The 10,775-nt window shown below is 48.2% G+C and overlaps 1 protein-coding gene across 1 annotated transcript in view; it reads right to left on the reverse strand.

The window, feature by feature from the left end:
• SHROOM4 (shroom family member 4) overlaps window positions 1-9,749 on the reverse strand; it is a 190,414-nt gene extending 180,665 nt beyond the window's left edge. Inside the window, exon 1 of the mRNA XM_069463905.1 lies at window positions 9,633-9,749. Within this exon, the coding sequence (XP_069320006.1) occupies window positions 9,633-9,749 (117 nt within the window). The remainder of the gene's footprint in view (window positions 1-9,632) is intronic.
• Window positions 9,750-10,775: the final 1,026 nt, after the last annotated feature.

Raw genomic sequence — 10,775 nt, forward strand, 5'->3', positions numbered from 1 at the left:
CAGCCTGTTGTCTTGACCCTACCTGATTGCTGATTTAAATTAACACAGAACTCCAAACTTTGTCAAGTTCTCCAAAGAACGTGAGAGTCAAGCCTGATACTTACTCACCCTCTGAAACTCACATGTCACCACTCACCCTCTCAGTCAAAGACAAGATGCCATCCAAAGCTGCCTACCTATAGAAGTTTTCAAGCTTTTACTTATATCAAACACAAACAAAAAGCAATGGAAAACAGTAAGGCAGCCCAACAAAGACAAGGCTTTAGCTTGTCATCCTCTCATAAGCAAAGATGGGGCTGCAGCCATGAGACTCTAGCCCCTTTCCAGAATAACTAGTCAAACCAGCTTTCCTTCTAGCTGTACCTCATCTCACCTCCAACCCCCTTCCTCAAAAGAAAAATCAGTTTCTGATGGACCGTGAAAGGCAGTATAGGAGAACCATTCAAAACTTCCCTGCCAGAGGCTCAGGAAGGAAGAGAGAAGACCATACAACTAAGAATCTGTTGAGTGGCATTAGGGTAGGGGCCCGAAGACACCACAAAGGGTCTGTCCATCACTGGGCTTAACCCTTGATCCTGTCAAATTAGTCCCACCTCCTGCATTCCTCACAGATGTAACATTAAAAGACTTGAGTGAAAGTTAACAGACCATGCCCTCCCTGAGAACATACCAGGAAACAGCCACTTCTGGAAAGATAGGAAGTGGGAGTGTGGAGAAAAGCAATGTACTGTGAGACCTGCCTGCTGTCAGTCAGCCTTCACACTTCCAAGCCTAGGCCATGCGAGGATCCTGGAGCCCTTAGCAACCCTTCAATAAAGCAGGAGCTTCCCCATGGATGGTCTGAGAAGAAACGGGAGCGTACAGAGAGGCAACGTAATACGCCCGGACTTCTCAGCAAGTTGATAAGAGAATATAAGGAGGGTGACAAAGGTCCTGTCCTTCACTGAAACAGGATAGAGAAAATTGCAGTGTGAGAAAATTACTGGTGTTGCTATAATTTTCTGAGTGTTTTCAAACTTATCAACCTCAACTCTGTGAGTTTCTCTCACCCCTCACGACAAGCATGGCTGAGCCAAGAGGGACAAACCTGGTACAGCAGGCTAGAAGGGCCCATCGTGACCAAAGAAGAAAAAAAGTTGGGTTTTGGACAGAGGGCAGGGCCGCCAATGAATGAACAAAGAGGCAACGGCACTAGAATGAGACAGTCCAAAATCTAGGCCTCAAGCACCTAGTGCTTATGGGTGGGGGCTTGGAAACAAAGACTGGACATGAAAGAAGGACAGCCTAGATGCATGGAAAATGTGTCTCTGTAGCTACTAGGCAGTGTTCCTTGTGTGGCATGGCATTGTCATAGAAGCTCACTAAAAGAGGAGGGGATGGAGGTGCAGTCAAAGGGGAGAGGTTAGAGCTCACTCTGAGAAAGCAAGTCATCTTGATCTTTGCAACTTCAGTGCCCGGTCAGGATGGCTACGTGTCCGAGTAAACATGCCAGTGTGATGTGAGGAAGAAGGATCATCCCTTGCAACACTAATGCATAAGATAGTCTTTCCACTTGGCCTGTTTACACGAGATGGGGCAAAGGGGTACAAGGAGACAACCTCTACCTCATCCCAGTCATTGGAAGTACAATCTTTATAGCCAGGAAAAATGGTATCTCAATGTATTTATTAATGATTTAATTGAAGTCTGTGTGAAGGGAGTATTTCAGGGAGCACCAGGAGACACAATATTGGCTCCCTACAAGCTGAATCAAAGTGATCTCAACCAATATGACCAATTTAAAAAGGTCACATCCTGATTACAAGATAATTCTCAGGTAAATCTGGAATCCAGTTTCAGAGAGAAAGGTAACCATGTACATACATGTGGTCCCAGCATCAAAGGTATGAGCACCTCAGGCACTGACGGTAGTGGAAATCCCAAACTCGCCCAGGTTTGTGTAATGAACCTGTCTAGAGCAGCAGCCCCCAACGTTTATGGCACCAGAGACTGGTTTCATGGAAGACAATTTTTCCACAGAAGAGGGGTGGAGGGTGGGGGAAATGGCAGAGCTCAGGCAGCGATGTGTGGCCTGGTTCCTAACAGGCCACAGACCGGTACCGGGCCATGGCCCTGGGATTGGGGACTGCAAGTCTAGAGCACTTGTCCCTACCCTATGGATACATTATTTCCCAAGAATATCTTCTACAGATAACCATCTTGGAGTTTTGAATACTGTTTCCTGTAGATAGAATATCATTAATGATGATTAGGTTGTGTGATTTAATTAATCATACACCACAGATTAAATAGGCTTTTACAGAGCTGTTCTGAACCTAACAGCTATAAATAACATTGTGTCAGTGGGGACATGTTTCCTAGACTTCAACGCTCTCATCCCTAGACCCCTCACCCTTCAGTAATAATGAGGACTAAGCCTCACTCCAAACCACACCCTAGTCAGGGATTTAATAGTAAGGAAAGGTATTTCACCAGCTCAGATGACAGCTGGTGAATATGGGGACATGGGGGGATGAGGCTGCAGATGCAAGGCCTCCATCAGAGTGACTCCTATGTGTGTTCTAGGTATAGACAGAAGATCCCAGAACCTAAGGATGGCAACAACAGTAGGAGCTTTTGCAATCAGTGCCAGTGGTAGTACACAGGGAGGTAGATCTCTGACAGGGGATGGGGACAGAGACTGCTGTCTGTATATTCCTATGTAGGGGCTCTGTAAGTTGCAGACTGTTTGGATGTCACATGTGCTTAGCATCTTCAATCTTGGAGACAACTGTTATTCCCAGAAGGGGAAAATTAAGTTCAGAGAGGTAAAAAGAAAAAGAAATCTGGAATTCTGACTTTGACACTATTCATTAAATGCCACTTCCTTCTTCTATTATACAAATGCCTTCTCTGTAACTTAGTAACTTCTTTGTATAAACATATATGCTCCCTGCAGCCAGGATTTATGCCTTCTCTCTCAACTCCCCTACAACACCTTTACCAAGGCTAGTCTGGGCTAAGGACAGGGGCAATTATAAATAAATAATGAGAGATGAATTGTGTTCTTCTCAAATCTATCATGTGCTTGTCCCAGATGCCTATATAGAGACCTTGGGCAGGCATGGCTTAGCAACAGCACAGCAACTTCCACTAAAAGCCTTTCTTTGACACAGGGCCTTGGTATAACATGGACACCAGAAAGAGATAAAAAGGTCTTCAGCTGTATTTTTTGTAAAGGATGGTCATACTCAATTTTTGAACTGTGGGCTCCATAATTTAAGAGGAACATGGACAAGCTGGAGCATCCAGAGCGGGAAAAGGAAACAGGAGGGGGAGGTTGGAATTGAGAGCCCATAAGGAACAGGTGAAAGAGCTAGGGCTCTTTAGTCTAGGAAAGTGAGACAAAGGGACATACTCTTTGCCTTCAGACCTCCCAAGGGCCTTCCTAAGACGGAGAAAGTACCCTTGTTTGGTGTGGTCCCAGAAGGTAGCATTAGGACCCATGGATGCTAGGTAGAGGGAGAATGACTGCAGCTCAACATAAGGAAAAGATGTCTACAGTCAGAACTTTCCAACAATGAAATGGTGAGGCTTAGAAGGCAGTGAGCTCCCCCACGACCGCTGGAGAATAAGCTCAGGGAGGCCAGGCGCGGTGGCTCACGCCTGTAATCCTAGCACTCCAGGAGGCCGAGACGGGTGGATCATTTGAGCTCAGGAGTTCAAGACCAGTCTGAGCAAGAGCGAGACCCCGTCTCTACTAAAAATAGAAAGAAATTATATAGACAACTAAAAACATATATAGAAAAATTAGCCAGGCATGGTGGCACATGCCTGTAGTCCCAGCTACTCAGGAGGTTGAGGCAGGAGGATTCCTTGAGCCCAGGAGTTTGAGGTTGCTGTGAGCTAGACTGATGCCATGACACTCTAGCCCAGGCAACAGAGGGAGACTCTGTCTCAGGAAAAAAAAAAAAAAAAGAAAAGAAAAGAAATAAGCTCAGGGACATTGCACAAGTGGCTCGTGAAATGGTTAAAATTAAGACTAGGTGACTTCCAAAGGGCTCCCCTCACTCTGAGATCCTGTGATTCTAGGTCTCCACCAAGAACAGAATTAGTCCAGCAGCCCTGAGTTAAGCCTGCCCTTTGGTGCTTGCGGGGTGGAGGGGTGGGCAGTGAGAGCAGCCCTTCACATGATCTCTGCTGTTCTTCATTAACTTTTCTCAGATGGGTCAGCATCTTTTCTCCCCAGGTTCTGAAAAAGCGTAACTATAAAATCCATGATGTTCCCTTCAGATAATCACTTCATAACCACCAATCTCAAGTCTGAGTCTCTCTTTTCTCTTTAAAGAAATTCCTGGGGAGGGGGTTGGGGACAGTAAGGGGGGAAAACCATTTTAATTTTTTAAGGGGCATTGCTCAAGTGTCTTCCAGCTGGAGTTGAACTATTTTCTTTGTCTGGGGTTTTGGAGAGGGAAAAGCCTCTAACAGGCTTGGCCTTTTTCACTTCAGGGAGCATACGTGTGTATCTCAACAGGGTGTATTATGGCAGCCGGCAGGGCAAAAAGTGGTATGTACCCAAAGCGTAGCCAAGGTTATCAGACATACCACCCAATCTTCTTGCTCTACCTCCCTCCACCCTTCTTTGTATCTCTCTGGATAGATTTTTATCCCATGCCCCGGAATGCCCTCTACTTTCTGGGAGACGGCAGCAGTTGGAGAACTGAGACAGTAAGCATCATTGCTGAATCTAGAGGCAGAAATGAGGAGGGGATTCATCCAAGTAACCAGACTAGACTAAGCTCCTAAGAATCACACCCCACGAAGGTCCCTAGGGGTGGGCCTGGCCTGTAACACAGCTAAGAAGGTTTCACAGAAACTATCATTGCTCATATACTACTACCTCTGCACCCAACAAGAACTCAAAATCACAGCCAAATTTACTGCTAGCCACAAGACAACCTCAATTTGACATACCCAGGTCCTCTTGAAGTTTCGACTGCCTTTGTGTGCTTCTAGAAATAAGGTCACAGTAGGGACAGGAGAGTGGCTGAAAACAACATGAAGAGCATGCTTTGACAACATGAAGAACATGCTTTGCCATTTTCCTAGGCTAAGGACAGCAGAGTTTGCCCGATTCATTCTCAGATCGTCTGTGATAACAGAGATGGGGAAGGTATGCCTACCGCCATTCTGCAAATAGACACTTGGGTCTAGAGAGGGTAAAATGATATAGCGACATCAGTGCACAGTAAATGGAGGGAAGGGAAGCTTCTTTCTCCTCCAGGCTACTCCCCTACCGCACCCTACTTTGTTCCAGGGCAGTAACTAGCCCAACTTGCTTCACTGTGCCCTATGAAAACATCCACCAAAAACAGGCCAAGAAAAGGGCAAATATATAGGATGAGCCTGTCTAATGCCCTGTCCTGTCCTCCTCCCCAATTTTCCTCCTTCTTCTTTTCCTGCATCCCCACCCCACACTGGTCTCCACCCTTTCTTTTCTCCACCTTCAGTCAACTTCAGGGCACATTTCCAAGAACTTGAAATGAATATGAGAACCTCATGGTACAGTTCAGCAAGTCTGAACTCTCTCTCTCTCTTTCTTTCTCTCTCTCCCTCTCTCATTCTCCCTCCCCCTCTCCCCCTCTCTATCACACACATACTCACACACCCCCCCCACAGGATGATACAACATGAATCTTTTAGGCCTCTGAGAGGCCCTGTGTGATGCAAATTCATTGGTGCCAGAACCCTGGAAAAGTCACCCATCCCCAAAGAGGATCTTTTTCCAAGCAGGGAGTCAACTTCATGAATGACTATCTACACTGTACAGAGGGACCCCTAGGTAGCAAAACAGATACATTTGATTAAAAGAGAGTCCTCATTTCATTCAGATGGGCCCCCTGGGTCAATGAGGTAGTATAAAATGCTAACCAAAGGAATTAATAACGCCAAGGTCATAGACCCCATTCCCCTGTTGGTCATGTTTCTTTTACTTGTTATGATCTCACTGGGAACACCACAATGTATGGAAAAATCATAAACCATCCCTTAACACTTAGGATAATCAATAGTATTATTCTTTTAGCAACGAGTCTCACTATGTTGCCCAGGCTGGACTGCAGTGACTATGCACAGGTGCGATCATGGGGCACTACAGCCTTGAACTCCTGGGCTCAAGGGATCTTCCCTCCCCAGCCACTCAAGAAGCTTTTGGACTACAGGCACATGCCACTGCACCTGGCAATAGTATTTTTTAAAAAATATTTTCTATTTCTTTCCCACTTGATTGTCAGGGGGAGAGTAAACAAGTTTCCATAAATCAGGCAGCTGAATTCCCCACATTCAGGGAAATCCTAGGAGCCAGTAGGAATTGATTTCCCCAACCCGATCATTTCCTGGTCCAAAGGTTCTCCCACAACAAATAGGAGCTAGACTTCCACACCGCATGCCCCCTTCTCCAACTGATCACTTTTTGCAAATTCCCCCACTTCCCAGATAGCTCCGCTTGTTCCACAAGATATCTTCAAGCATGTATGCCACACCATCTCAGACCCAATTTTTTTTTTCCTGTAACACCAAAGGAAATTGTCTGCCATTTTCCACCATGGTTCTTGTACCTCACCTCTGTCTCTGCCTGACCTGAGATCATCACAAATGATTTAGAGTCACCAAAATATTCCTCTCCTATTGTCTGAGCCCAGACTCCATCAGGGTGTACCTACAACCCAGTCTTCACCTATTGTGGAATTACAGGCTGGTGTGGACAGGGTCACTGTAGTAGGAGGCTGATAAGACTGGATTCATCCCTGAAAGGTATTGCCTCATGCTCCTTTACAAACTGCAGTACTAGCAGAAGAATCTGGAAACTTTTTGAGTAGTAGAAATACAGTGGACTTGGGGCCTGCCAATGACTCACTATATGATAGACCTAGGCAAGCCACTCAATATATCATAGCATCAGTTTTTCCACCAGTTTCTCCACAATCTTCCCTGACAGCCTCACAGTGTGGCTATAAGAGGCTAATGAAATCAGGGATGTGGTAGCACACAGCAAACAGTAACACTATATGCTAATGAAACAAATCCTCATCTTCCTCACTCTGCAACAACACTTCTGAGGAGAAGAAAGCCACACCTAGCATAAAGGACTGGCTACTAGACTGTTAGAGTGTCATTTAAAGATCATCCACTTTAACCTCATTTTAGACATGAGACTGCCTAGGCCCAGGAAGGGCAAATGATATACCCAGAATTCCAGAACTAGAGAGTGGCAGAGCAAGGATTAGAACCCAAGTTTTCAATCTGCCAATCCAGTTCTCTTTCTACTCCTTTCCACCCCATCCCCATCAATGTATACAGACAAAGAAGGCTATTTTCAAGGAGAAAGCTGTATTGTTCTGAAGCATAAAAGGAAATAAAACTAAGGCAGAAAAATAAAAAGGGGATTAATGAAATATGCCAAAGAGTGTCTTGTCAAGCAAAAAAAAAAAAAAATACAGGCAACAATTGCACTTACAAAATACTATTGTCCCTTTATATAATGTTGGGGCTATTCAGGTTATAACTGGCTTTTACTCTAAATAGCCAGGCTATTTGGGAGAAACAGGAGAAATGATTTTACCCCCTGCATATCCAAATGTGTGTAATAATGAGCCTTCATATAATAGGGGTCAACTGTACATTCAGTGGAAAGGAATCATTAAAAGGCACCCTGCCTCTCAACACACGAGGCACTTCCTCAACAGCTTGGCCAAGGAAACCCTCATCTACCCTCAAATAATCCCCCAGCCAGACCACAAATTGCTGGCTGCCCCATACTTAGCAACACGCCCTGCCATACTCACACTGGCTCACAAAATAATCCAGGACCACAGCAGGAAGCACTATTTGGGGTGCTTCTCAGGATGGGTCGGCTCTGGGCAGAGTTGAAAAATGACCTCTCCAAGGCAGGTTATCTAGGCCGACTGTGGAAATACTGCCGGCGGTGTGAGGAGAAAAAGGAAGGGAGGAACTGCCAGACCATGGAGGGCTGCATATCCCATTGTGACCTTGGTGGAAAGATGGGGGAGAGGAGGAGTTTGATTAGAAAAATTCCTGAAGGCTAGGATTTCCCTCCCCAAAGGGGTTGAGAGTGTTTTTGGTAAAAAAAAAAAAAAAATATTCTCTCCAGAGAACACTGGAGGGAGAGTGCCTTAGGAGGGAGTGTGACAAAGGCATCTCAGACTGGTTAGAAATATATGACAAGTATGGGGCAAGGGGTACTGGATGAAGATCAGGGCTGATTTGGGGAGGCTAAAGATCCAAGAGGTCCCTGCTGGCCCCCCAAAATGTTGTCCCAGCATACCTCAGACTGCTCAAGCTGATTGGTATACCCCAGGGCAACACTCTAGGGTTGCTAAGGGTGTGGCCCCTAAGGCCTGAAGGACTCCTACACTGTAAGTTAACCAGCAGCTCCAATTCAAGGCAAAAGTGGCACAGGTTATTGTGGGGGCGTGTGGGGTGTAGGGGAAGGGGGGGAACATTCACTGAACTCCCTGCTGAGACGTGACCAAAGTTAAAAAGCCAAAAAAGTGATATTTGTTCCCTGCTGAGAAGCAACATCTTTCTATCTCCAGCCTGAACCCACATCTACAACCTCAACTGCCATTTGAGCGGGTTGGAAGGGGGAGAGCTTTTCGAATTTGAGTATTTAAGAGCAACAACAACAAAGAGGGATAAAATTCCTGAAGCTGTGAGGTTTGTTGGCTTAGCAATCTGGCAGCTCAAGGTGAGTCGTCCCACAAGTCACTTTTCCCAGTAACAGCCCCAGCTGCCCCCACCCCTCACCCCTATGGAGGAGGCTAGCTTTGGGGGTTCCAGAGCGCTCCTCTCCCCTGTCCTCCGCTGAAACTTGGCTTCCAGCAGATCACAGCCTCCTAAAACAAACAAACCCTGGCGGTGGCAGCGGCGGGGGCGGCGGCAGTTCCAGCACAGCTGCACTCCATGGAGCAAAAGTTTCCTCCACATTTCTGAACGTGCAGGAAATCTCGCCGGCGCTGGGGCAGGACTCCGGAGGGAGGGAAAGGCCGAGCGGGACCCACCGCAGCAACGCCCCGAGAGCTGAATGGATGTGCGCGCGTCCGGCCGTGGGAAGTGAGGCTGGCGAAAGCCACCAACGCCTCATCTCCGTTTCCACATTGGCCCCTAGCCCTGCAACCTGCCCGGGAGGGACGGTCCGCCGGTCAATGGAGGGGCCAGCGCTACCAAGAGAGCTGCCAAGCCGAGTTGCCTGCCTCTTCAGTCCCTCACTGTTCCTCATGAGCGCCAGGGACTCCAAGGAGAAATCCCCAACAGCCACCACTTTCTCCAGCCCAAAGTGAGGGGAGTAGCTGCCCCGACGTGGGGGAGCAAAGGCTGTCCCAGCGCCCCTATAAGTGTGTCTGCACGCAAGGCTCTAACCCGGAGCCAGTCATGCTCCCATTCCGTGCTCCAGCCAGCCTTAGGGGGTGTCTGCGCCTGGACTGGTAAGACCCTCCGTGCTGCTCAGAGGAGCTTTCACTCCCAGCCCTGGCCAAGTTTCAAAGTCGGTCTGGGGGCCCTGTTCCGCGGCAGCCCGCGCACCCACTTGCCCATTCAAAGTTGGGCACCATTAGGATAAAGCTGCCAGTTCTTACCTTCGACACTGTGAGCGGCTCGCAGTGTTCCAGACCCCCCTTAAGGGTAAAGCCCCAGGGCGCCCCCCCTTGCAGCTGCACAGGGACGTACTGGAAAGACCCAGGCCGGTTCTCCATCCTCAGCTCCGCTTAGGCGCCGCCGGGGGCTCCTTTTCCGCGGGGCTACGTTGCCTCCGCCCCCAGCAGCTCCGCCACCATCGCCCTGCAGAGCTGCGCCACCCCGCACCGCCCCGCTCCGCCTACTCTCCCGGCTGGAGACGCTGGGGCTGCGAGCGAGCGAGCGCAAGGAGGAAATGACACGGAGCTGGAGAAAGGGGGAGAGAGGCGGAAAAGGAGAAGGAAAAAAAAGAAAAGAAAAGAAAGGAGAGGCGGAGGGATAGCGCGTAATGGACAAGAAAACGGAGCAATGGGGAGGAGCAGTCACTGGGACCTCGCCTATAGGAACGCAGGGGAATGGGAGCGAGGCGAGGCCTCACATCAATTGTTACATTGTTTCATTCAAGCAGGCCCCCTCTTTGGTCCTCCTCTTCACTGCCCGGTTCCCCGCCCCTCCAGCCAACCCAGGCGAGGGGAGGTGAAAGTCGTTAGTGTGGACGCCCGCGTGGCCGAGTGGGCTGAAACACTGGTTTCCTGATTAGCGCGTTCATGTTTCACTGACTGCCTTTTTCTTCCGAAGGTCCCGAGAACCGGGTCCTAGGAGACTTACAAGGCTGCTAATTTGTGGACCTTGCCTAGAGGGGTGGAAAGTAAAGCAAGCAGGCCAGCGAACACAGTGGGGCTGTGTGTGTAGGCTGCTCTGTGTGTACGCGCTAGGTGTATGGGGTCATTATGAAACATTGCCCCGGAGCATAGTTTAAATAAAGAAGCACTTTGAGGATGCCCCCTACCGGGGCTCTGCCGCACCCTGGCTCAGAGCTGGCCTCTCTGAGTTACACCGTGCTTGTGTATGTTCCAGTCATCTGGAGTTCCTGGCACGGGCTTGCACTTGCCCCACCGAGATGACCAAGCCAGGAATCAGCACACTTTATGAGTAGCAGTATTGTCTCTAAACAAACCTACAGGAAACAGCATCCATTGATAAGCTGGCCAATTAATAATGTTGTTCCTTTGAGGAGAATCAGTTTTTAGACAGGGTCCAGAACA

Source organism: Eulemur rufifrons, chromosome 30, assembly GCF_041146395.1.
Source record: "Eulemur rufifrons isolate Redbay chromosome 30, OSU_ERuf_1, whole genome shotgun sequence".
In the NCBI taxonomy this organism is placed as follows: Eukaryota; Metazoa; Chordata; class Mammalia; order Primates; family Lemuridae; genus Eulemur; species Eulemur rufifrons.